Consider the following 27,733-nt stretch of genomic DNA (forward strand, 5'->3'; position numbering starts at 1 on the left):
CACTGATAACAAACTAGACAAAGACACTACCAAAAAAGAAAATTTCAGCCAATATCTTTGGTAAATATAGATGCAAAAATTTCAACAAAATATTAGCAAACTGAATCCAACAACACATAAAAAAGATCATGCTGCTAAGTTGCTTCAGTTGTGTCCGACTCTGTGCGACCCCATAGATGGCAGCCCACCAGGCTCCGCCATCCCTGGGATTCTCCAGGCAAGAACACTGGAGTGGGTTGCCATTTCCTTCTCCAATGCATGAAAGTGAAAAGTGAAAGGGAAGTCACTCAGTCGTGTCCGACTCTTTGCGACCCCATGGACTGTAGCTCACCAGGCTCCTCCGTCCATAGGATTTTCCAGGCAAGAGTACTGGAGTGGGGTGCCATTGCCTTCTCCAAAAAAAAAAAAAAGATCATATACCACCATTAAGTTGGATTCATCACAGGGTCACAAGGATGGTTTAAAATACACAGAATCAATGTGTGATACACCACACCAATAAAAGAAAATACAAAAACCACATGGTCATCTCAATAAATAAAGGAAAAGCATTTGATAAAATTCAACATCCATTCATGATAAAAACTCTTACCAAAGTGGGCATAAGGGAAACATATCTCAATGTAATAAAGGCTATTTATGACAAATCCATAGCCAAAAGTACATTCTATGGTGAAAAGCTAAAAAGCCTTCCTGCTAAAACATAGAACAAGACAAGGAGACTCACTCTCACTACTTCTATTCAGCGTAGTACTGGAAGTGCTAGCCACTGCAGTCAGATAGGAAAAAGAAATAAAAGCTATTCAAATTGGTAGAAAAGAGGTAAAATTGCCATTATACACAGATGACATGATGCTAAGGCTCTGCACACAAACTATTAGAATGGATAAATAAATTTAACAAGGTAGCAGGATGCAAGATTAACACATGGAAATTGGCTACATTTCTTTACACTTTCAATGAAATATCAGAAAGGGAATGCAAAAAAAAAAAAATAATCCTTTTTAAAATTGTATCCAAAAATACTTAGGAATAAACCTCACCAAGGAGGTGAAAGACAGATGCTTAGAACTATAAAATATTGATAAAGGAAATTGAAGATGATTCAAAGAAATGGAAAGGTATCCCAGGCTCTTGGATTGAAAGAATTAACATCAAAATGACTATACTACCCCAAAACAACCTACAGATTTAGTGTGATCCCTGTCAAATTACCTATGGCATTTTCCACAGAAATAGAAAAAATAATCCTAAAATTTATATGGAACCATAAAAGACCCAGAATTACCAAAGGAATTCTGAGGAAAAAGAACAAAGCAGGAGGAATAACCCTTCCAGACTTCAGACAATACCACAAAATGACAGTAATCAAAAAAATAAATGACCCAATCAAAAAATGGGCCAAAGAACTAAATAGACATTTCTCCAAAGAAGACATAAAGATGGCTAACAAACACATGAAAAGATGCTCAACATCACTCATTATCAGAGAAATGCAAATCAAAACCACTATGAGGTACCATTTCACACCAGTCAGAATGGCTGCAATCCAAAAGTCTACAAGTAATAAATGCTGGAGAGGGTGTGGAGAAAAGGGAACCCTCTTCCACTGTTGGTGGGAATGCAAACTAGTGCAGCCACTATGGAGAACAGTGTGGAGATTCCTTAAAAAACTGGAAATAGACATGCCTTATGATCCAGCAATCCCACTGCTGGGCATACACACTGAGAAAACCAGAAGGGAAAGAGACACGAGTACCCCAATGTTCATCGCAGCACTGTTTATAATAGCCAGGACATGGAAGCAACCTAGATGTCCATCAGCAGATGAATGGATAAGAAAGCTGTGGTACATATACACAATGGAGTATTATTCAGCCATTAAAAAGAATACATTTGAATCAGTTCTAATGAGGTGGATGAAACTGGAGCCTATTATACAGAGTGAAGTAAGCCAGAAAGAAAAACACCAATACAGTATACTAACGCATATATATGGAATTTAGAAAGATGGTAACAATAACCCTGTGTACGAGACAGCAAAAGAGACACTGATGTATAGAACAGTCTTATGGACTCTGTGGGAGAGGGAGAGGGTGGGAAGATTTGGGAGAATGGCATTGAAACATGTAAATATCATGTATGAAATGAGTTGCCAGTCCAGGTTTGATGCACGATACTGGATGCTTGGGGCTGGTGCACTGGGACGGCCCAGAGGGATGGAATGGGGAGGGAGGAGGGAGGAGGGTTCAGGATGGGGAACACATGTATACCTGTGGCGGATTCATTTTGATATTTGGCAAATCTAATACAGTTATGTAAAGTTTAAAAATAAAATAAAATTAAAAAAAAAAAAAAAATCCTGATAGAAACAAGGAAAAAAAAAAAAAAAAAAAAAAAACAGCATGGTATTGACACAAAAACTGACATATGGATCAGTGCAACAGAATAGAGAGCTCAGAAATAAACCCACACACCTATGGTCAATCAATCTTTGACAAAAACAAAAGTATATAATGGAGAAAAGAGTCTCTTCAACAAATAGTGTTGGGAAAGCTGGACATAAATCAATAAAGTTAGAAAACACCCTCATATCATGCTCAAAATGGCTTAAAGACCTGAATATAAGGCAAAACCAATACAATATTAAGTAATTAGCTTCTAATTTAAATAAATAAATTTAAATTAAAAAAAAAAGACATGACACCATAAAACTTCTAGAGGAGAATTCTCTGACATAAATTGTACAAGTGTTTTCTTAGATCAGTCTCCCAAACCAATAGAAATAAAACAAAAGTAAAAAAATGGAATCTAATCAAACTTAAAAACTTTTGCACAGCCAAAGAAACCATAAACAAAAAGAAAAGACAGTCTATGGACTGGGAGAAGATATTTGGAAATGATGCAACTGACAGGAGCTTAATTTCCAAAATATACAAATATCTCATACAACTCAGTAACAGAACAAATAACCCAGTCAAAAAAATGGACATAAATCCTAAACAGACATTTCTTTGAAGATAATATGCAGATGACCAATAGGCACATAGAAGATGGTCAACATTGCTAATTATTAGAGAATCAAATCTATGATGAGGTATCACTTCACTCGGGCTGAATGGCTGTCATTTACAAATGACAAATGCTGGATAGGGTGCGGAGAAACCCTCCTATATTAATGGTGGGAATGTAAATCACTATGGAAAACAGTATGGAGACTCCTCAAAAAGCTAAAAATAGAGTTGCCATATGATCCAGCAATCATACTCCTGGGCTTATATCCAGATAAAACTGTAATTCAAAAAGATACATGCATCCCAATGTTAATTGTAGCACTATTTATAATAGCCAAGACATGGAAACAACCTTGAATGTCCATCAACAGATGAATGGATAGAGAAGATGTGATATATGTGTATATACACATAGGTGCCTGTGTGCGCACACACACACAGTGGAATATTACTCAGTCATAAAAAGAATGAAATAATGCCATTTGTAGCAACAAGGATGGAACTAGAGATTATCATATATATGATACGTAAGAAAGAAATACAAATACCATGTGATATCACTTATATGTGGAATCTAAAATATGACACAACTAAAACAACATTGTAAAGCAACTATACTCCAATAAAAGTTAATTAAAAAATACATACAGCACAAACAAGCCTATTTATGAAACAGAACAGACTCATAGACATAGCAAACAGACTTGTGGTTGCCAAGGGGAAGGGTGGGGGTGGATGGATGGATTAGATGGATGGATGCAAGCTATTATATATAGAACAGATATAAACAAGGTCCTATTCTATAGCACAGGGAACTGTATTTGATATCCTGTAATAAACCATAATGGAAAGAATATTAAAAAGAATATATATATTAATTATTTTTCTGTATACCAGAAACTAGAAAAACATTATAAACCAGCTATATTTCAATAAAAAATAAATAAAAATCATATGGACTAATCTCCGTGTTATGAGATGAGTGGATAGAAATTCTCTAGGCATGCTGATTCTGAGTGTCAGTAAGATCTGTCACATCAAATTTCTTCTGCTATGTTTGTGAATAAGATAGAGTGAAGTCTCATGAGAATGTAGTTAGATTTATAAATTGTTAAATAATATATATTTAATATGTTTTATGTAAATGCCTGAAAAAGATATCAACTATAATCTGGAGAAATCTCTGGTAACTAAACTTATATAGTTTTGAAAGACTATATAAAAGGCATGTGTTTGAAATTCTTTGATGACACAAAGTTGGGAGGAATATTTAGTGCTTTGTGATAGCACACTCAAGATTATTTTTTTTAATTTGGCTCTTATAAAAGGAATTTGTGAAAAATCATCAGGACTTAAAAAAATAAACTGAATATTTAAGAATGGGAGACCTGATTTAATAGTGATTTATGAAGAAATGACCTTGAGATTTTAATTAATCAAAACAATGTGAATAAACAGATTAATTGACAAAATGCTAATGAAATTTTAAGGCAAATTAGTACAATAATCCATAACACAGAACATCAAAGGCTCTTTTGTATGTGGACCAGTTGAGCTAGATCTGCAATGAATATTTGCATTTGGACACCATGTTTTAAGAGAGATGCAGAGAGGTTGGGATGGATGCAGAAGAGGCTGATCAGGAAGAGATGTCCATGAAAAAATCATGGAGAATGGCTAAGGGTTTCGTGAACACCTAGATCATAATGGAGAGGATTTAGGGGAGTCCTGTGAGTTACCCTCAAGTATTTGAAGATTGTCAATATGGAAAGGGCTTAGACTTTATTTAGGTGACCCCAGGGATGGATGGCATATGGCAAAATTTACAGGGAGGCAGATTTGAGTCTCTCATAATAAAGACCTTTCTATCATTTCCCATCCTGAAATGGAAACAGGATTACACCTGCCTTGTAAGGTGGTCAGTTTTCCACCAGAAGACTCTCAAAGATAGACCTAGGGGCCTTTGTCAGAGTTATCTAAAGGGTCATGGCTTTGGGAAGGTGAACCAAGTGATTCCTGAAGTTCCTTTTTACTTCACAAATCGCAGCCATGAGCTCAGTGTCTGTAAACAGTAGGTTCTCAAGAAATGGCTGCCAAGTGAGTAAATACATAAGGATAAAAAATGTCAGGGGCAGACTTTTGCACTTGATAAATTTTTAAGTCATGGATGATTTTATAACATTGAATGGTAATTTCACCTAGTATCAGGAGCATGTCCTCTTGGGAAAACTGAAACCCTTGGCCCACACAGAGTTTAAAATTTCCTAGAGAATTGGCTTATCTTTCTTGCTCTGGCATAACTCATGCTCTTTCTCATAAGTTTAGAGCTGTTTCTGATAATGAGTCATGCCTCACCCCAAACTAATGTGATGCTGTTTCTTTTTCAGGATAATCGTATCCACACATCCAAGTACAACATTCTCACCTTCTTGCCGATTAATTTATTTGAACAGTTCCAAAGAGTGGCAAATGCATATTTCCTTTTTCTTCTGATTTTGCAGGTAATGTTTAGGTTGTATTTCTTCATCATCTGTTTGTTAAGAGTATTCAGATAATTTGAGAAAATTATTTAGCTTATCTAAATGTTCATGCATAGAAAAGCAGCCTTATCAGATTTTTGATGTTTTTATTGCTGTTTCTCTTCACAAGTGTGGGAGGGATAGGAATGGGTAAAAAAACTAGTACATTCATAATTTTAAACACTGAGGTCATTTTAAAATGCTGCCTTGAGCTTTATCTGAACCAAACCAGAGCCTAATAATTACTGCTTCCTTTCTTTATCTCCCTATCACATTCACAGCATGGTTATTGACAGAGTTGAAGCAAAGAATTTATCTGACTAGTGGTTTGTGGAACTTAATTTGGCAAATTTTATTTGCATCTAAGAACAATGATTCATTTCGATATTTGGCAAAACCAATACAATATTGTAAAGTTTAAAAATAAAATAAAATTTAAAAAGAAAAAAATATTTTAATAAATATAAAAAAATAAGAACAATGACATTTTTTACACATATATAAGTAAATGCTATATGTTATTTCACTGTGACTTTTTTTATAGTTTTGAGTGGTTCATTGGTAGTTGGTAACCTTCCTTTTTCTTCCCACTTGACTAAAATTTGAACCTAAGTGAAATTTCAAATTTTACTGATATTTCAGGGAGGAAAGGCATAAGTCAAAGATTTAGCATACATATAAGTGGCTCATATTAGCCAGTTATTTACCTTATATTTATTTTAAAGTAATCACATCAAACAGGTAGATTCTGAATCTGCTGGGCTATGCATTAATTATAGGAGAAAAGAGGATGAACTGGATATGTACAGTCTTGATTATAGCTTGAGCACTGTTTTTTCTTTAACTAAACAACAATTTATTCAGTAGAATAACTGTCTTAAGAATCTTGGTTGTAAGTTGCAGACATCTAAGTTCACTTAATGTAAGTCACAGACATCTAAATTCACTTAATGTACTTTATGACAACTGTTTCAACAGGATGTCACTTCTCTTTTTTATTTCCTTCATATTTACTCTCAGGCAGATTCTGTCTACTTTGGTGATCCTTGAAAACTTTAGAGTTTTATTTTCCTGGCTTCAATGCTGATGTAAAAAAGAGGCAGAGGGGGAGAAGGAGAGGGAGAGGAAAGAGGGAGAAAGAGAGAATGAAAATGAATCACTTTTTCTGTTCTCTAAAAAGTCTTGGGATTAGCTTTAATTGGACCATGCTGTTACCTTCCTTTTCCAAACCTGTCACTCTGGCACAGGAATTTAATGCAGTGATTGTCTTGACCTGGATCACATGCCAAAGTCCAAAAGCCAGTTGGATGGAATCAGTCCATCAAAATTATGTGTACTCAAAGTAGAGGGGTATTAAGAAGTAAGGGAAGAGTTGAAAACAACTGGTTGCTCCTTCTGATGGAGGCCCAGCCCAGGGTTGGTGTGAGGTTGGTAGACCTGGTATACCAGACCAGGTCTCCCTGGAGTCAGATTGCTTTGGAATGCAGCCCAAAGTGGGTGGTTAACTCCATCTAAGGCTAAATACCTGCACAAGACCAATAGTCACCAAGTACTATGAGGGAAAGTTGAAAAGAACTTTGGAGAGAAAGTTTAAGAGGGCGTGAAACCATTAAGAGGTAAGCAGGTAGGGTCTGAGGAGTCCTCCTGGAGTAGGGAGGAAAAAAAAAAAAAAGAACTGGATGCTTAACAAGAGAAAAAAAATAGCACTGAAAGTACACCTTACAATTTTGGAAGAGACTTTTTTTCTCTTCCCCCCATGAATTTGCTTTTGGTGTCTTCATAGAACCCTTTACACCACTTCCCTAATTTCTCTAATGGGTTTTCTTATTTATGACCAAAGGTTCCTGTTCACAGAATTTTATATCTAGAAGGGCTCTTTAGGATGGTTCAGTATAATCTCCTGTCTTTTATTGATGCAGAAATGAGATCTGGAGAGGTTAAGTGAGGTGTGAAGCTTTTACCATGTGTTAATGATACAACTCTGATTAGAATCCATCTTTTCTGCCACTCAGGCTGATGTTTTTGTTGGTCCTTCATAGGGTTTTGAGGGTTTTTCTTTTTGATCTTATGTGGAAGCTATTACATAAAATTTATAGTGCTGTTTGGTTGAGGCCTGATCAATATACACTGACCATCTCCACCCATCCTTCCCTGCCTGATGGCCCTGAAGTAACTCCAAAATGAACCCCACTTGAAGACTGCCTATGTAAGAGAGTCATGTTGACTGTCACTCTGTCTCTCTTAGGTGGGTGGCTTTACAGATAGAGGCCCAGGCTTTGGAGTCAAATAGACCTAGATTCAATTTTTAGCAGCGTATGTTCTGGGCTGCTTAATCAGTTTGACTTCTCTGATACTTTTTTTTTTATAAAATAGGGAAATGGTGCCCAGGGCTGTGGCATTTCCGGACTCGTGGCTGTCATTCACGGTGTATTCTGTGCTGTGCACTATTTACATGCAATATAAACACTCTAGATGTGTGCAAAACACCTCTGGTACAGAATCTAACTTGATAAACTTCTCTGAGGATCAAGTGATATCATATATAAAAAGTATTTGGGATTGTGTCTGGTGCAAGGTAGGTGCTGGAAGATTCTCTCTTTGAGAATTGGTAAGGAGCTGGTAAAACTGTGAAAAGTTGAATTGAGAAGCTCAGAAAAGATAGGTGACATTTATCATCCTGGGAAAAGATCATCATTTGCAAAAGACTTCAAGAAGCTTTCTTCTCAACTTGCTATAAAAATTTAATTTTTTGCCAGGTAGTCTGAAAATTGTTCAATGATGCTTTTATTCTGTGTCTTATATCTGAGTGCAAACACTTAAATTATCGAATGTTCTACATTTGTACAAATAACTGAATATCATTTCATTAATTTCTGTTGTCTTATAAAGTTGAATGACAAAACTTGAAAGCTATGTTTATGAAACTTAAAAGCACTAAACTACTTGAAATGTTTGTTTCAGCTGATTCCAGAAATTTCCTCCTTGACTTGGTTTACCACCATTGTACCCTTGGTCCTAGTGGTAACTATGACAGCTGTCAAAGATGCCACAGATGACTATGTAAGTATTTGCTTTTGAGCATTCCTGTGGTCTCAGTTTCAGTTGTGACCTCTCAGAAGTAGAAAATAGAGATCCATTTGAAATTTTTGAATGAAGTTATTTTGGCAAATATTTGCCATAAGAAGCTTTATGGTTATCTGATGATTAATATAGAGGTCATAGAGCCAGGGTTGTTTATAGTAATAGCAACGGGGCTTCAGTAAGTAGACTCACTCCCTCATTTTATACATGAAGACACTCTCACCTATAAAGAACTAAAGATTTCTTAATGAACATACAAATAATTAGTGGTAAGATCAGAATTGATAGACAAACCTGTTTCCATTCAGTAAAGTATTATTTATCCTGTATCTCAAGTCTTTGTTTAAGTTTTAGGAACTGGCAGATATTAGGCATTCTCACATCCTCTGCTCTGGAGAAGGTAATGGCAACCCACTGCAGTACTCTTGCCTGGAAAATCCCATGGACGGAGGAGCCTGGTGGGCTGCAGTCCATGGGGTCGCTAAGAGTCGGACGCAACTGAGGGACTTCCCTTACACTTTTCACTTTCATGCATTGGAGAAGGAAATGGCAACCCACTCCAGTGTTCTTGCCTGGAGAATCCCAGGGACGGGGGAGCCTGGTGGGTTGCCGTCTATGGGGTCGCACAGAGTTGGATACTACTGAAGCGACTTAGCAGCAGCAGAGCAGCAGCAGCAGCATCCTCTGCTCATCATACCGGTTCAGTTCAGTTGCTCAGTCGTGTCCTACTCTATGCGACCCATGAACCGCTGCACATCAGGCCTCCCTGTGGAACACCAACTCCTAGAGTTTACCCAAACTCATGCCCTTTGAGTTGGTGATGCCATCTAACCCTCTCATCCTCTGTCGTCCCCTTCTCCTTCCGCCTTCAATCTTTCCCAACATTAGGGTCTTTACAAAAGAGTCTGCTCTTTGCATCAGGTGGCCAAAATATTGGAGTTTCTGCTTCAATATCAGTCCTTCCCATGAACACCCAAGACTAATCTCCTTCAGAATGGACTGGTTGGATCTCCTTGCAGTCCAAGGGACTCTCAAGAGTCTTCGCCAACACCACAGTTCAAAAGCAACAACTCTTCGGTGCTCAGCTTTCTTCACAGTCCAACTCTCACATCCATACATGACTACTGGAAAAACCATAGCCTTGACTAGACAGACCTTTGTTGACAAAGTAATGTTTCTGCTTTTTAACATGCTATCTACGTTGGTCATAACTTTCCTTCCAAGGAGTAAGCGTCTTTTAATTTCATGGCTGCAATCACCATCTGCAGTTATTTTGGAGCCCCCCAAAATAAAGTCAGCAACTGTTTCCACTGTTTCCCCATCTATTTGCCATGAAGTGAGAGGACCGGATGCCATGATCTTCGTTTTCTGAATGTTGAGCTTTAAGCCAACTTTTTCACTTTCCTCTTTCACTTTCATCAAGAGGCTCTTTAGTTCCTCTTTGCTTTCTGCCATAAGGGTGGTGTCATCTGTATATCTGAGGTTATTGATATTTCTCCCAGCAGTCTTGATTCCAGCTTGTGCTTCTTCCAGCCTAGCATTTGCCATGATGTACTCTGCATATAAGTTACATAAGCAGGGTGACTATATACAGCCTTGATGTACTCCTTTTCCTATTTGGAACCAGTCTGTTGTTCCATGTCCAGTTCTGACTGTTGCTTCCTGACCTGCATACAGGTTTCTCAAGAGGCAGGTCAGGTGGTCTGGTATTCTCATCTCTTTCAGAATTTTCCATAGTTTATTGTGATCCACACAGTCAAAGGCTTTGGCATAGTCAATAAAGCAGAAATAGATGTTTTTTTGGAACTCTCTTGCTTTTTCAGTGATCCAGTGGATGTTGGCAATTTGATCTCTGGTTCCTCTGCCTTTTCTAAAACCAGCTTGAACATCTGTAAGTTCACGGTTCACGTATTGCTGAAGCCTGGCTTGGAGAATTTTGAGCATTACTTTCCTAGCGTGTGAGATGAGTGCAATTGTGTGGTAGTTTGAGCATTCTTTGTCACTGCCTTTCTTTGGGATTGGAATGAAAACTGACCTTTTCCAGTCCTGTGGCCACTGCTGAGTTTTCCAAATTTGCTGACATATGGAATGCAGCACTTTCACAGTATCATCTTTTAGTATTTGATATAACTTAATTGGAATTCCATCACCTCCACTAGCTTTGTTCATAGTGATACTTCTAAGGCCCACTTGGCTTCACATTCCAGGATGTCTGGCTCTAGGTGAGTGATCACACCATCATGATTATCTGGGTCATGAAGATCTTTTTTGTATAGTTCTTCTATATATTCTTGCCACCTCTTCTTAATATCATCTGCTTCTGTTAGGTCCATACCATTTCTGTCTTTTATTGAGCCCATCTTTGCATGAAATTAAAAAATCAAGTAATTTAAAAAGTCAAGCAACTAATATAAATATTAAGGTATAAGATGATGGAGAGTTTTGAAATCTCCATAATCCAAAGGAAGTCAATCAAATTCAGATTTAAAACAGTTTTGGGAAAACCAAGCATTCTAAATTCAGACAAATTCTATTCTCAGCCTAGGTGACTGCACATGCTCTAGCCTCAATAGCTCTCTATATGCCATTGAGTGATAGGTTTATACATCTTCTGAACCTGTGATAATTGTTTCTAGTCTTCCCAGGCTCCATCTGTGTCAATGGCAAGATCCCTTGGAAAACCCTGAGCATCCTGAGGCTCGGAGAGTAGGTCGCTCAGCTTTTAGGCAGTGAACTCCATGGTGATTTTCTGTGATGCCAGCCAGCTAGTCAATTTGTGTGCTCAGCTGCTTCAGTCATGTCTGACTCTTTGTGACCCCGTGGACTGTAGCCCACCAGGCTCCTCTGTCCATGGGATTCTCCAGGCAAGAATACTGGAGTGGGTTGCCATGCCCCTCTAGGGAATCTACCTGACCCAGGGATCAAACCTGCATCTCTTATGTCTGCTAGTTAGCAGGTGGGTTCTTTACCACTAGCGCCATCTGGGAAGCTTGTTCAGGTTAGATATAGAGGTGTCTAAATATTAAGTCTCTGATGTCTGAATATCTTTTTATTTTTATGATAATTCTGTTTAACAACAGAATATCTTTATCAGTTAGGGTCTTGGCAGGAAACAGATATCACCGTGGAATGGGGGAAGATTGGAGAAAGATTAATAATCAAGGCACTATTAAAAGGGTTGTGAGTGAGGAAAAGCACGTAGGGTAGCAACAAAGGTGGCAGTATTACTTCTAGACCTGAAGGGGCAAAGGGAGGAGGCAGTTACCAGACCTGGAGCTGAGGTTGAGGGCTATCTATAGAGGAAGCACCCATTGCTGACCCAGTTCAGAAGAAACCAGTAATACATAACCCCATTTTACTCTCCTCTGATCCAGTGATTTTCTGTCAATACCACCCAAGCCCAATCAGTAGCCAAAAGGCAGGGATTAAATAGATCAGCATCCCCTGGCACAGGGCAGAGTGTAGAAGGATGAGGTGTAGGTATGGAGGGGAAAACAGAACATCCACCCCTTTCAAATTACATATTTGGACAGAATAATGTTTCTATTCTTATTGCTGGAGAGAAGTTCGCATGCCAATGATGGGTTGACTTAATTTACTCTTCTACCAGTGTTATAAAACTCCCTGTTAACAAATGCCAAGTATCTTTTTTCCTTAGTAATATTCATTGACTTATACATGGCAATCAGTGTAATTGTATGCACTGAGCATAGCATAACAGAAAGAATGGGATGGATTTGGTAACGATGTTGAAAATGGGGAAGGGCTGATTGAAGCAATTTATATACTGTGATATTAATACAATGTTAGGTGTTTTTTTTTTTAAGGAAAAAGTGATAATCCTGATGATTAAAATCTATGAAATCAAAATTTCTTATGTCCTGATACTATCGCCTCTTCATCTGTGCATTTAGCCTAATCAATTAAAATAACATTTTATCTCTACTTTAGCCTGTTCCTGTCTGAATGGCTGCTCATTTATTAGTTTAGTAGAAGGCTCATAATGTGTGGATTCTTCCAAGCAAATACAGCATAAGAAATAGGATCACTTGGGCATAAAAACATGAATCCACACCAAATGTGGTTCAGTATTATATTTTGATTTTGTTTTAAATGTTCAGTATTTCATAAGATCACTGTTAACAATAAGAATTTCTGGAGAATAAGAATACATGTTGTTACAAGTAATTGCTTGACTTCAAAGAAATCCATAAAACAGAATGGATGATGTTCAGTAAAGTATTGAGCACATATGTGAGAAAAATGGAAGCCCCCATTCCTTGTTGAAGACATCAAAATTCATGTATGGTTTTCTCTGGAACTATATGACAGAGTAAAAGGCACATTGTCTTCTTAGAAGACAGCTAAAAATGTGTGGGAATTGGAAGAGCATGTGGCCAGACTTATTCCATTGGTGACACCCAGAATGAGATTTAGTGAGAAGAGTCTTAATTTAGAACGCATGGAGCTGGGGCTAAGGTAAGCATAAGTCATGCTCATTTTAGACTTGATGTTGTTTTCCAAACAGGTGAACTCAAAGTATTTTCAGTGTCACTATTTGTGCTGACAAAGTATGATTTAATGTGTTTTTAAAAATTTTTAATGGAGTATATTTGCTTTACAATGTTGTGTTACTTTTTGCTCTACAGCATTGTGAATTAGCTGTACATATGTATACATACATCCCCTCTTTTTGGGATTTCTTTCCCATTTAGGTCTGATTTAACAGAGCACTGATTTAATATATCTTTTCACAAATGCTTTGATTTTCAGTTTCGCCACAAGAGTGATAATCAGGTGAATAATCGGCAATCTGAAGTGCTCATCGACAGCAAGTAAGAAATACATTCTTTCAGTTACTTTTAAGATTTCAGGTCATCAAACAGGTCTTGACCATTGGTGACTTTCTCTTTTAGTTGAATATATGTTTCTTCCCCCTTTTAACTTGTTAAAAATTGCAGTGTAAGTCCTTTGTATCTTCATAGCTCTCTTTTATGTTCAGCAAATGCTTGTGCTACTCGCTCAACTTCTACTTCAAATAAATTCCTTTGGAGTTTCCTTTGTCGAATACAGACATGCTATAGTTACTTTTTTATTTCTAGATCTAACACTATTTGGAACTGGCACACATATGATGTCTTTTATGTAGTAGATGTTTAGTAAGTATTTGAATGATTTAATTTGGTAATTTCTGGGAATATTGCTAGAGAGATTTCAACACATATAAATATAGTGATAAGAACTTTGTACCAACTTGATAGTTGAGTTTAGGATGGATTATTCACCATAACACAGATGTTTAATTGCTGTAAAATTCATCCATCAATGAAAAAAATATATATGGGAATGGTTCTTGACCCTGAAATGGTTTAAAATGTGTATTTACACACAAACAATAGCAAAAACGCCTTCAGAAAACTTTCAAAAAGGTAAATTTTAAACCTTCATTTCATTGTTTCTTAGTCTCTTTGTCCCTTTTTTTCTAATAATAACATATGGCAAGGTAAATTTGTAACATTGTACTTCAGTCTGGCAATCAGTCATGTCTGTTGATGATTTTGAAGCATTTGGATACTGTGAAGAATGCAGTTTTTAAAGGGAATATCATAAAATGAATTAATCACATGAGATGGAAAAATTCTAAGAAATGGACATCGAGAAGGGCTAGGTAGCTTAGACAATAACTGGTAGGATTAAAGTAATTAATCTCTTTCTATAAGTAAAATATTGACTGATTATTTACAGTGCAATGAATAATATAGTTTTCCTTTATTAGATTATTTTAGAAAATGGTGTTAAATGCACAGTGAAGAAAAATGATCTTAATCTAAAACCACAGTTATAGAAACAGAGTCATAAAGATGCTTGGAACCGTGTGGTTCATTTCCAGCGTCAGCAGGTTTTGAATTGTAGCCACTGTAGCATGGTATTTAAAAGCCTGGGTTTCATGCTCAGAGAGACTTGAGTTTAGTTCTGACCCTGAGTACTTTTGTGGTGTTGAGCAAGTTCTTATGAGGTGGTGACTGTCTGTAAGCTGATGTAGTGTATAACTTTGAGTTGGACTGTTGCCTATCTTGAATTTCTCAAGCCTTGCAGTTCTGACTGGGAATTAGATCTGACAATATGAGCTGATTAATTCCCCAGAGAATATTTGATAATCAGACTCAATTACTTTGAATTATCATCTCATATGGAATATATTAAAAATATGTGCAATTACATGATGAATTTGAACTAAAGGCTTCAGTTCAGTTCAGTTGCTCAGTTGTGTCTGACTCTTTGCGACCCACTGAATCACAGCACGCCAGGCCTCCCTGTCCATCACTAACTCCCGGAGTGCTCCCAGACTCACGTCCATCCAGTCAGTGATGCCATCCAGCCATCTCATCCTCTGTCGTCCCCCAATCCCTCCCAGCATCAGAGTCTTTTCCAATGAGTCAACCCTTCGCATGAGCTGGCCAAAGTACTGGAGTTTCAGCTTTAGCATCATTCCCTCCAAAGAAATCCCAGGGCTGATCTCCTTCAGAATGGACTGGTTGGATCTCCTTGCAGTCCAAGGGACTCTCAAGAGTCTTCTCCAACACCACAGTTCAAAAGCATCAATTCTTTGGCATTCAGCCTTCTTCACAGTCCAACTCTCACATCCATACATGACCACGGGAAAAACCATAGCCTTGACTAGACAGACCTTTGTTGGCAAAGTAATGTCTCTGCTTTTGAATATGCTATCTAGGTTGGTCATAACTTTTCTTCCAAGGAGTAAGCGTCTTTTAATTTCATGGCTGCAGTCACCATCTGCAGTGATTTTGGAGCCCAGAAAAATACAGTCTGACACTGTTTCCACTGTTTCCCCATCTATTTCCCATGAAGTGATGGGACCAGAAGCCATGATCTTCATTTTCTGAATGTTGAGCTTTAAGCCAGCTTTTTCACTCTCCACTTTCACTTTCATCAAGAGGCTTTTTAGTTCCTCTTCACTTTCTGCCATAAGGGTGGTGTCATCTGCATATCTGAGGTTATTGATATTTCTCCCAGCAATCTTGATTCCAGCTTGTGCTTCTTCCAGCCCAGCATTTCTCATGATGTACTCTGCATATAAGTTACATAAGCAGGGTGACTATATACAGCCTTGACGTACTCCTTTTCCTGTTTGGAACCAGTCTGTTGTTCCATGTCCAGTTCTAACTGTTGCTTCCTGACCTGCATACAGGTTTCTCAAGAGGCAGGTCAGGTGGTCTGGTATTCCCATCTCTTGAAGAATTTTCCACAGTTTATTGTGATCCACACAGTCAAAGGCTTTGGCATAGTCAATAAAGCAGAAGTAGATGTTTTTCTGGAACTCTCTTGCTTTTTCGATGATCCAGCGGATGTTGGCAATTTGATCTCTGGTTCCTCTGCCTTTTCTAAAACCAGCTTGAACATCTGGAAGTTCACGGTTCATGTATTGCTGAAGCCTGGCTTGGAGAATTTTGAGCATTACGTTCCTAGCGTGTGAGATGAGTGCAATTGTGTGGTAGTTTGAGCATTTTTTGGCATTGCCTTTCTTTGGGATTGGAATGAAAACTGACCTTTTCCAGTCCTGTGGCCACTGCTGAGTTTTCCAAATTTGCTGGCATATTGAGTGCAGCACTTTCACAGCATCATCTTTCAGGATTTGAAATAGCTCAACTGGAATTCCGTCACCTCCACTAGCTTTGTTCATAGTGATGCTTTCTAAGGCCCACTTGACTTCACATTCCAGGATGTCTGGCTCTAGGTGAGTGATCACACCATCGTGATTATCTGGGTCATGAAGATCTTTTTTGTACAGTTCTTCTGTGTATTCTTGCAACCTCTTCTTAATATCTTCTGCTTCTGTTAGGTCCATACCATTTCTGTCCTTTATTGAGCCCATCTTTGCATGAAATGTTCCCTTGGTATCTCTGATTTTCTTGAAGAGATCTCTAGTTTTTCCCATTCTGTCGTTTTCCTCTATTTCTTTGCACTGATCGCTGAAGAAGGCTTTCTTATCTCTTCTTGCTATTGTTTGGAACTCTGCATTCAGATGCCTATATCTTTCCTTTTATTCTTTGCTTTTCGCTTCTCTTCTTTTCACAGCTATTTGTAAGGCCTCCCCAGACAGCCATTTTGCTTTTTTGCATTTCTTTTCCATGGGGATGGTCTTGATCCCTGTCTCCTGTACAGTGTCATGAACCTCCGTCCATAGTTCATCAGGCACTCTATCTATCAGATCTAGGCCCTTAAATCTATTTCTCACTTCCACTGTATAATCACAAGGGATTTGATTTAGGTCATACGTGAATGGTCTAGTGGTTTTCCCTACTTTCTTCAAGTCTGAATTTGGCAATAAGGGGTTCATGATCTTAGCCACAGTCAGCTCCTGGTCTTGTTTTTGTTGACTGTATAGAGAGCTTCTCCATCTTTGGCTGCCAGAGAAGGTAATGGAACCCCACTCCAGTACTCTTGCTTGGAAAATCCCATGGGTGGAGGAGCCTGTTAGGCTGTAATCCATGGGGTCGCTAAGAGTTGGACACGACTGAGCGACTTCACTTTGACTTTTCACTTTCATGCATTGGAGAAGGAAATGGCAACTCACTCCAGTGTTCTTGCCTGGAGAATCCCAGGGACGGGGGAGCCTGGTGGGCTGCTGTCTGTGGGGTCGCACAGAGTCGGACACAACTGAAGTGACTTAGCATAGCGTAGCATCTTTGGCTGCAAAGAATATAATCAATCTGATTTCAGTTTTGACCATCTGGTGATGTCCATGTGTAGAGTCTTCTCTTGTGTTGTTGGAAGAGGGTGTTTGCTATGACCAGTGCATTTTCTTGGCAAAACTCTATTAGCCTTTGCCCTGCTTCATTCTGTACTCCAAGGCCAAATTTGCCTGTTGTTACTCCAGGTGTTCTTGATTTCCTACTTTTGCATTCCAGTCCCCTATAATGAAAAGGACATCTTTTTTGGGTGTTAGTTCTAAAAGGTGTTGTAGGTCTTCATAGAACCATTCAACTACATCTTCTTCAGCATTACTGGTTAGGGCATAGACTTGGGTTACTGTGATATTGAATGGTTTGCCTTGGAAATGAACAGAGATCATTCTGTCGTTTCTGAGATTGCATCCAAGTACTGCATTTCGGACTCTTTTGTTGACCATGATGGCTACTCCATTTCTTCTAAGGGATTCCTGCCCGCAGTAGTAGATATAATGGTCATCTGAGTTAAATTCACCCATTCCAGTCCATTGTAGTTCGCTGATTGCTACAATGTCGATGTTCACACTTGCCATCTCCTTTTTTACTGCTTCCAATTTGCCTTGATTCATGGACCTCACATTCCAGGTCCCTATGCAATATTGCTCTTTACAGCATCGGATCTTGCTTCTATCACCAGTCACATCCACAACTGGGTATTGTTTATGCTTTGGCTCCATTCCTTCATTCTTTCTGGAGTTATTTCTCCACTGATATCCAGTAGCATATGGGGCACCTACTGACCTGGGGAGTTCCTCTTTCAGTATCCTATCATTTTGCCTTTTCATACTGTTCATGGGGTTCTCAAGGCAAGAATACTGAAGTGGTTTGCCATTCCCTTCTCCAGTGGACCACATTGTGTCAGACCTCTCCACCATGCCCACCCGTCTTGGGTGGCCCCACAGGGCATGGCTTAGTTTCATTGAGTTAGACAAGGCTGTGGTCCTAGCGTGATTAGATTGACTAGCGTCGGCCGGGAGGAGCTGCTCCACACCTGAGGCCGGGGCGGTGGCCAGGAGGAGCAACCCCACGTCCAAGGAGCAGTGGTTGCGTGGGCACCGGAGGGCCTATAGGAGCTTTTCCACGTTCAAGGTCGGGAGGGGCGTCGGTGAGGAGATACCCCTCGTCCAAGGTAAGGAGCAGCGGCTGCGCTTTGCTGGAGCAGCCATGAAGAGATACCCCATGTCCAAGGTAAGAGAAACCCAAGTAAGATGGTAGGTGTTGCAAGAGGGCATCAGAGGGCAGACACACTGAAACCATACTCACAGAAAACTAGTCAGTCTAGTCACACTAGGACCACAGCCTTGTCTAACTCAAAGGCTTCAGTATATCTTTTAATGAATCTCAAATTACCAGTTAACTTTTGTGACTGTATTTGGGCAGTGAAAGATATTGAGGCCTCTACCTGGAGGCCATGGGAGTAATCCAGTAACTTAGATATTCAGAAACTTGATGGTTGTATGTGTCCCACACAATAATCTTTGTCATGGTTATTAGAAGTAGCACTGGTCTTGTGCTTTCATTTAGCTTTTTGTCAATTCCTTTTGAGGTAGCATCTCTTTGTAATTTGATATATGTGACATTTTGAAAAGTCCTGTTCCTGATTCTGTACAGTTGAAGGTAGAAGCACATAACCAGAATGGAGTGTTCTTTTCTTCAGAATATTTACTTATTTATTTTTGGCGGCATCGAGTCTTAGTTGTGGCATACTGGATCTTAGTTCTCCGACCTGTGATCGAATTTGGGTCCCCTCCATCGGAAGGTGGATTCTTAACTGCTGGACCATAGGGCAGTCCTGAGAATGGAGTCTTCTTTAAGATATGGTTAAAAATCACGCAGCGTTTTTCATTTTTAAGATTATCTACTACTGTGAGCTCCTTTGGCCATCTCTGTTGATCATGTCTGTGTCCCTTGAGCCTAGCACAGTGGCTGAGTGGCTGTTGAACTTTCAAACTGAGCAGTAACAAGTATTCTTGCTGAGAGGGCAATCTACCAGAGGAGCTTTATCTGTAAAATGTTGCAGAGTCCCTTTACTAGCCAATACCAGTGGCTGGGGTTGTGGTCTTTGCAGAATGTACTCTGGCTTTCAACACTGGCTTTTCACTTTTTGGGACTTGCAAAGTTGGAGATATCAAATGGGCTTAGATTTGAGAAAGCCCGGGGAGCTTTCAGTCCTCCTTTGGAGCTGGTGATTGTAGAGGATGCTGTGAGGGACGTGTCAGACCACTACTGTGTTGCTGGGCTTACCCTAGGCTGCTGTCTGCATTGCTTCAAAGGGCTTGCACTTGCTACTTTCTTCAGAGCACTGCCCTTGGACTACTGGAACCAATGACCAATTGGTGCAAGAGTAAGAAAGAGCAGTGCCTCTAGCTTGAGCTGGATAAGCTCTGAGGTTTAATTTGCACCGCAAGTGCGTGTTGAAATCAGGCTGAAGGTGGGACTTTGCCTGCAGTCATACCCTTGCGTGGCTCCTTCCCCTTCCACGTACTTCTCATCTTCATTTCCATTTTCTCTCAGAAGTGCTTTCCTAATGAATCCTTTGCGTATGAATCCTCATCTCAGGATCTGCTTTCAAGGAAGTTGACTTAAGAGTAGTTAATGCATGCTTAATCCCATGGCAGTGTTAATGGAAAATATTGGGAAAGTGCTTTGGGGTCTATTTTAGGCACCTGTGGGTCATGACACAGGGTTAAAGTAAAAAGCCTAGAGAATCACAGGTGTCTGGATGTTGCTGGAGATGAGTGTCTTACTGGGCTGGGTACTGCCAGGTACCTGTGGCTTCTCTTTGTGCTTCTGGCAGAAGGCTTGAACTTGAGGTTCATGCTAGGGCAGGGGAGGCATCATTGGCTTGTCCTGGAGGGAGGGGAGGCAAGGTTAGTCTTGGGGAGGAGATCCCTGAGAGGAAGGGGATGAGATCCCTGAGAGGAAGGGGATGAGATGAAAGCACAGTCAGAAAACATTGTCTATGTAAGTGATCGCTATGTGATTTTGGGCAATTAATTTTCCTTCTGGGCTTCAGGTATCCCTTCTGCTGCTCTCAGAAGTGAGGAATATGGACATTTACATTCAGATTCAACACATACTTAATCAACAACTACCATGTGTGGGCTCCATGCTTCCACATTTAATTCTGATAAAACCCCAAGGTGTGGTGATAGTGCTTCTTTTTAGAGATGCTGAGATTAAGGCCTAGAAAGGGAGTGGCTTGTCCAGGGTTCCATGGCAAGTAAGAGCCTAAATTAGACTTCTAACCGTTCACGACATGATGTGTAAATATAGACTTTGTGGTCTGATCACATCTTCTCTATTTATTTTGCATCTGAAGGGCTTTGCATATAATTATAGAAATATAAACGTAATTAATAATATAAACTATATATAAAATAAATAGAGATGATGTAATCAGACCACAAAGCCTACATTTATATATTATGTCATGAGTGATTAGAAGTCTAATTTACGTATATGTATATACATATGGTTTCATGGGCTTCTCTGGTGGCTCAGATGGTAAAGAATCTGCCTGCAATGCAGGAGACCTAGGTTTGATCCCTGGGTTGGGAAGATCCCCTGGAGAAGGGAATGGCAATCCACTCCAGTATTCTTGCCTGGAGAATGCCACAGAGAGAGGAGCCTGGCGGGCTACAGTCCATGAGGTCGCAAAGAGTTGGACATGACTGAGCGACTAACACACACAATATATATAGTTTATCTAAATATAATATGTATGTGAATAAGCATATATATCCTTACTTTTGGTGCCTGGAGCATTACTCATCTACATTCTTAGCATGGGGCAAGCTAATGAACATTATTAACCTAAGCCACACAATAATTAGGGAGACAAGATTCTTTGTTTATAACCTTCCTTTTCAATTTCATGTTTTGATTTTGTTACTTACGTTCCTTTCCAGTCAGGACCAATCTTCTGCATCTTATGTGAAAGTGCTTAAGAAATAGGTGTTGAATTAACCTTTGATAAAATCTTGTGGTGACTTTAGTGTTAAAACTAGGCAGGAGTGAATGATTCCATGTGTAGAAATTGCTGTGTCTGATGTATGGGAGGAAAACGTTCTCTTCCAGGCTATGAATGCCGTCTGCTGACTCTGTCTCTTGAAATACATATCAAGAGACACCCAGTGTTTCTCATGAGGGTTCCTCAGGGCATGCTAACCTGGGCCAGCTGCCACCATGGAAACACCCAGGCAGGTAAGGGGCTGTGTGAACCGGTCTGAAGGTTTCAACAGAGGTCATTCCATCTAGCACTTCTCAGCCTGGGCTGTGTGTTGTATCTGTGCTCCACCCAGTCCCAGAGCAAGTAAATGAGTGGCTTGCAAGGCTTGCAAGGGAGGCCTTGGTGTTTTGTTTTTCAAGTTTCCACGGTGATTCTACTATGCAGACACAATCAAGAACCTCTATGCTATGCTATGCTAAGTCACTTCAGTCGTGTCCAACTCTGTGCGACCCCATAGACAGCAGCCCACCAGGCTCCCCCGTTCCTGGGATTCTCCAGGCAAGAACACTGGAGTGGGCTGCTATTTCCTTCTCCAATGCATGAAAGTGAAAAGTGAAAGTGAAGTCGCTCAGCCAAGGCCATTTCTTTACCCACACTTCTATCTCTATGCCTGTATCTCTCAAATTGTAAAAGACATCCAAGGGAAAGAATTCTGTTGATTTTTTAAAATGATAGTATAATTTTTTTATATGAAAGTGAAAGTGTTATTTGGTCAGTTGTGTCTGACTTTTTGTGACTGCGTGGACTATAGCCCACCAGGCTCCTTTGTCCATGGAATTCCCCAGGCAAGAATATTGGAGTGGGTTGCCATTCCCTTCTCCAGGGGATCTTCCTGACCCAGGGATCAAGCCTGGGTCTCCTGCATTGCAGGCGGATTCTTTACTATCTGAGCCTCACAAAAGAAGAACTCTGTAATACTGATTTACATTTTTTTGTAGTAAGGCTCACGGTTTTAGTCAAACATATGGCCAATCAATGATTACTCTGCTAGCTTTTCTTTGAGAAATTTAAATTTTCCTCATTTTCATCTTTTCTTTCTTTCCTGTTACATGTGTTGTCTTCAGCGCTGAATTGTTTCTTGACTTTCATATATCTATATGCAGCTTCCAGTTTTTGTCCTGTCCCATCAACATTCCTAGTCATATGGGTTTGGAACAAGGAAAGGAGTGTGGAAGTCTTGCTACCCAATTAGATAGCCGCTAACCTCATGGGCTCCTGGGCATTTGAAATGAGGCTGGTTCAAATTCATATGTGTTGTTAAGTACATTGTGTATGCCAGGTTTCAATGACTTAGTACCAAAAAGCAAATGTAACACATATCATTAATAATTTGTTTTAAATTACTTTTTGAAGTTATATTTTGTATACACTGGGTTAAATATAACATTAAAATTAATTTACCTTCTGAAAAACTTTTTTGAATGTGGCTACCAGAAAATTTAAGATTACCTTTGTGGCCCACATTTGTGGTTGGAATTCTAGTTCTATTGGGTAGCACTGCTCTTGGTTACAGATGAGAAAACAGCAAAGAAGAAAATGAACTCTTTGCCATGGGGCTGGCTTCTGGGTTCCCAACTCAGGAGTCTCTGTTTGCTTTGGCTGGCTTTTGGCATTGTGGTTTGTGTTATTGTGAACACCTTGAGTCAGTGCTACTTTTTCTTAGCATTTGTTACTTACCTAGCATCTTCTGAACTTACACTTCTGCACTAGGAGAATCTGAGCTGGCCCTGCCCTCCTTCAGGTGGGATACTTCCCTGACTCCTCTAGATGTCAGTTTGCTCTTGCCCATCAACTTTTTATGTAACACATTCCACTTGATATTTTCCTGAGCTTTGGCACACTTGGCTTAAATCTCCAAAGTTCTTTCATGGGATTCTTCCTGTCAATCTTCTTCAATCATTTTTCATTTGAAACTGAGTATTTATAGGGAAAGACAAGGGCTTTCTGTACTGCAGAGTATTGTCTTCCCTCTTCAAGTCTCATATTCCTAGATATGCTGCATGATTATGAAAACAAATGTATTAATTCAGTAGGAGTAAATTTTCTCCTTGTCTAATCAAATTTTCTAGTTTGATATCTCCCATTGGATATTAGAAGAGAACATTTCTTTTTTTTTAATTTGGTATTTTTTCCTGTTATAAAAATAGCATATGTTTATTAAGAGAAATTTGGGAGACAGAAAAAAGTAGAAGGGAGAAAATAACATTCATTCTTCCACTATCCAAAAGTAATTATTGTTACTATTTTCCTATATTTCCTTTCTGTTTTTTCCTTCTATCTCAAGATTTTTCATAATTGTGTATATATGTGTATTTTTATTCTTGTTTTTACTTCACACCATGTCATTACCATTTTCCAAATCTCTTTCTATTATTTTTATACATGTAATTTTTAAGGGTTGCATTTTTAAAAATTTATTTTTAATTGGGGAAACATTACAATGTTTTGTTTGTTTCTGCCATACAGCAACACAGATCAGCCACAATTATATATGTACCACCTCCCTGTTAAGCCTCCCTAAGTGTTGCATTTTTAAAGACTGTACTCAGTTGAATTTATATCTTATAATTCACGTGACCATTTTCTCACTGCTTGATATTTACTCTGTTTTTAATTTTAAAGTATAGTTTCTTGATTTTTCTAAATCGATAGTTACCCTTTTCCATAATACTGGGTTTTGTGATGTATTTACCAAATCCACCTAGAATGATTACCCTGACCCTGTTATTTCTTATATTAAGTAATTGAAACCTTAAGGATTATTACTCAGCCCACTGATAGTAACTTTTGTCAGAGTATCCTGGGTTTAAGTGTGAACAGGACCAGGTTGGGTATGTTGACCAAAGCGTGGGAGGTTTCAGTTCTACCACACATGGGGGTTTCCTGAAACAAGGGTTTCTTGTCAGACCACCACCATCAAATTTCAAGTTTATCTTTCCTTAATCATAGCACAACATGAAAAAAAGCTCCAGAACATTCTGCTTTAAAAAATGTGTTAGTGACACATGTAAATCCCCAAACATCAATAATTTGAAACGGTTTGAATATAAGTTTTATATTGCAATTACTAGCTGTATGGCACTCATATGCATCAGTTTTGGTTTGCAGAGTTCCTTGAGGACATTTGGGTAGTGATTCAGAAGGCTAGCAGATCCTTTCAGCAGCTAGGAAGGAACTCTTCCCATATTTGTACTGCCAGATTAGAGGTATGTAGACCTATGGTCAAAAGATCTATCATATGCTGTTGAACTCTTGGCAATAACCGACTCAGGAGGGGGTAATTCACGTATGTCATCATCCTTTGTTGGATTATGATCCAAAATGTCAGTCTTGGGTAAGAGCGGATTATTATTTCTTATTAAATATGCTCTTTTTGCCCTTGAGCTTCCTAAACAAAAACTAACTGAGGTCATTGAACTTGATGAATCTGAAGCTGATGCATGTTTAGTGTGTCTGTGTGCTGCTTGTAATTGGGTGAGTGGTTACATGCAAGGTTCTGGAATTCTATTAATTTCTTGGGAGAATGGATGAACTCTGCATTGAGTTATCTTTTCTTCATCAGGGCCCGTGGGTTTGCAACCAGAGTGGAAACTTCTGTGTTAAATGCAGAAGCACAAGACAGAGCACCAAGTTTCAGTGTTTTTAAAAATCTCTAGCCCATTGTAGATAATTTATGTTATGTTGGCACAACTGGGTTTAGGGGACAGCTATTCAGAATCTATATGAATAGCTCTGCATATTTGAAAAGAAAATTTGAGGTGAAAAATATTGATTCTTCTTTTTTTAAAACAATGTTAATAAAACACACTATTATGGGCTTAAATGACAATGAATTAAACAAGCTAGTGGGAGTAGTCTCTGTTTTTTGGACTCAGTGGAAATGGTTTAAAATTGATTTAATTTTAGATCACACTGCTCAGATCAGATCAGATCAGTCGCTCAGTTGTGTCCGACTCTTTGTGACCCCATGAATCGCAACACGCCAGGCCTCCCTGTCCATCACCAAATCCCGGAGTTCACTCAGACTCGCGTCCATCGAGTCAGTGATGCCATCCAGCCATCTCATCCTCTGTCGTCCCCTTCTCCTCCTGCCCCCAATCCCTCCCAGCATCAGAGTCTTTTCCAGTGAGTCAACTCTTCGCATGAGGTGGCCAAAGTACTGGAGTTTCAGCTTTAGCACTGCTAAGTCAGAATAAAAGAATAGTCTCAAGAATAGTTTCATCCTCAAATTAATTTCAGCTTAACTCTTAGACTGATCATTTCATGGGCGAGTCTACATGTCAGTTTTGCAGATGGGATATGCTGGTTTTTGTATGTAAGCTTGGAGAAGGCAATGGCACCCCACTCCAGTACTCTTGCCTGGAAAATCCCATGGATGGAGGAGCCTGGAAGGCTGCAGTCCATGGGGTCGTGGAGAGTTGGACACGACTGAGCGACTTCCCTTTCACTTTTCACTTTCATGCATTGGAGAAGGAAATGACAACCCACTCCAGTGTTCTTGCCTGGAAAATCCTAGGGACGGGGGAACCTGGTGGGCTGCCGTCTATGGGGTCGCACAGAGTCGGACATGACTGAAGTGACTTAGCAGTAGCAGCAGTATGTAAGCTTTGACGTTGTAGTTCTTATAAATGATTTTTCCATTGTAATCAATTATTATATTGAATGAATACAATTTTTTAAGTGTTGAATTTCTAAATGATGACTATTTCCCTAAATGAGATACATCTTGAAATAATAGGAAATTATAGCACTTTCAAAACTCTGCACATGGGCTTTTTTTCAGAGGCATCTCCTAATTTCCTTTTAAAGTTTCTATAACCCAGATGTTAGCCACTTTTTTTCTCTTCTTAAAACTCCCTTGAAGAACGCCCCTGCTCCTGTAGATGAAAGCATTAGAGAGCAAGGTAGAGTTGAATGAAGACTTTGTAGGGGTATAAACGAGGAAGTTTATTTCACAAATTCCATAGCAAACCATGAGAAATCGCATTTTAACATTTTTATTCCCCAGAGTTCTCTTTCTTGGCTGTTGGCCTGTATCATTTCTCCTTGACCCATCCAATGCTCAGTATAGCTGACTCCAGTCTCCTCTCAGTTCTGGGGCTTCTCATATTTATCTCCCTTTTATTACTCAAAGTAATTTGCTTCTTCCTTGGCTCTGAACACAAACTCTGTTGCAGCTGCTCATCAAAATATCAGGCTCTTCTGTAGTTAGTACCCACTTTATCTGAGATGACAATAGAAGCTAAAAATACACCACATTCTATGTAACATTTAAAACTTGCTTCTCTTTTTAAAAAAATAGGTTTATGCGTCACTTCTCTGTTGTCATGAGGAGAGATCTAGAATTTCTTTTGAAAAAACAAACATAAATCTAAACCACAAAGGCCTTGAAAATGTCAGAACATTAATTTTAATAATGTAAAGGCTTAAGATAAAATCTGAAAGCTGAAAGAGATTGTAATATTATAGTAAGTAAATTTGGTTTCAGTCAGAGCCCACTGGTTTGTCTAAACCAAACCCAGGAAAAGTTTTGACAGCATTTGTCAATTAACTACGTACTGTTGATTAACTGTGTACATTTCTACTACAAGGGCATTTTGCTTTAGATCTTCTGAGATTAATCTCAATGTGTTCCCTTCTCCCATGCATTTTAGATTGATATATTATCTGTCTTTTGTGGGTAGAAAATGAAGACAACTTAAAAAGAATATAAAGAAAGGACAGATATTTCTCTTGATTCCACTTTCCAGATCAGTGTTAACTGCAATGAACTTGTGAAGGCATTTTATTCCTCCCTTTTCTCTTACATCTGAGTATCTTTGTTTTCTCCTCTTCTTTTCTCTTTCTATTCCACATACTATTTATTTAAAAAATAATTGCAATCATATTATACCTTATTGTCATGGCTTGAATGGTGCTCCTCTCACCCCAAAAGCTAGATCCACTGGAAACTGTGTATGTGATCTTATTTGGATAAAGGGTCTTTGCCTATATAATTAAGTTAAGAATCTTGAGATGAGATCATCCTGGTAATCCAATCACAAGTGTATAAGAGAAGAGCAGGGAAAAAGATAGACAAAAAGATAAGGTGAAGATGGAGGCAGAGATTGGATGCCTGAGGCTATTGGGAGCTGGGGGAGAGGCGTGGAACACATCCTTCTCCAGAGCCTGTCGGAAGAGCAGCATTGTGCATACACCTTGATTTTGGACTTCTAGCCTGTAGAACTGTGAGAGAGTAACGATTTACTGTTTTAAGACCTACTTTGTGGTCCACTGTTAAAGTGGACTTAGGAAACAAATGCTCACTGTTTTTTTAGCTTTTAACCAGAGGTTCTATGTTTGTTTATTTGTTCATTT

General features: G+C 39.0%; 1 protein-coding gene across 13 annotated transcripts in view; it reads left to right on the forward strand.

Moving 5' to 3' along the window:
* ATP8B4 (ATPase phospholipid transporting 8B4 (putative)) overlaps positions 1 to 27,733 on the forward strand; it is a 345,053-nt gene that overhangs the window by 133,280 nt on the left and 184,040 nt on the right. For 11 of the 13 annotated variants that reach the window (XM_055538002.1, XM_055538000.1, XM_055537998.1 and 8 more), the window contains 3 exons: positions 5,402 to 5,515; positions 8,495 to 8,593; positions 13,388 to 13,449. In XM_055538002.1, coding sequence (XP_055393977.1) covers positions 5,402 to 5,515; positions 8,495 to 8,593; positions 13,388 to 13,449 — 275 coding nt within the window. Of the gene's footprint in view, positions 1 to 5,401; positions 5,516 to 8,494; positions 8,594 to 13,387; positions 13,450 to 27,497; positions 27,604 to 27,733 lie in introns of those variants that run through there. The other 2 variants (XM_055538005.1, XM_055538006.1) reach the window with 2 other exon arrangements.

This window comes from Bubalus kerabau, chromosome 10 (assembly GCF_029407905.1).
Source record: "Bubalus kerabau isolate K-KA32 ecotype Philippines breed swamp buffalo chromosome 10, PCC_UOA_SB_1v2, whole genome shotgun sequence".
Taxonomy (NCBI): Eukaryota; Metazoa; Chordata; class Mammalia; order Artiodactyla; family Bovidae; genus Bubalus; species Bubalus kerabau.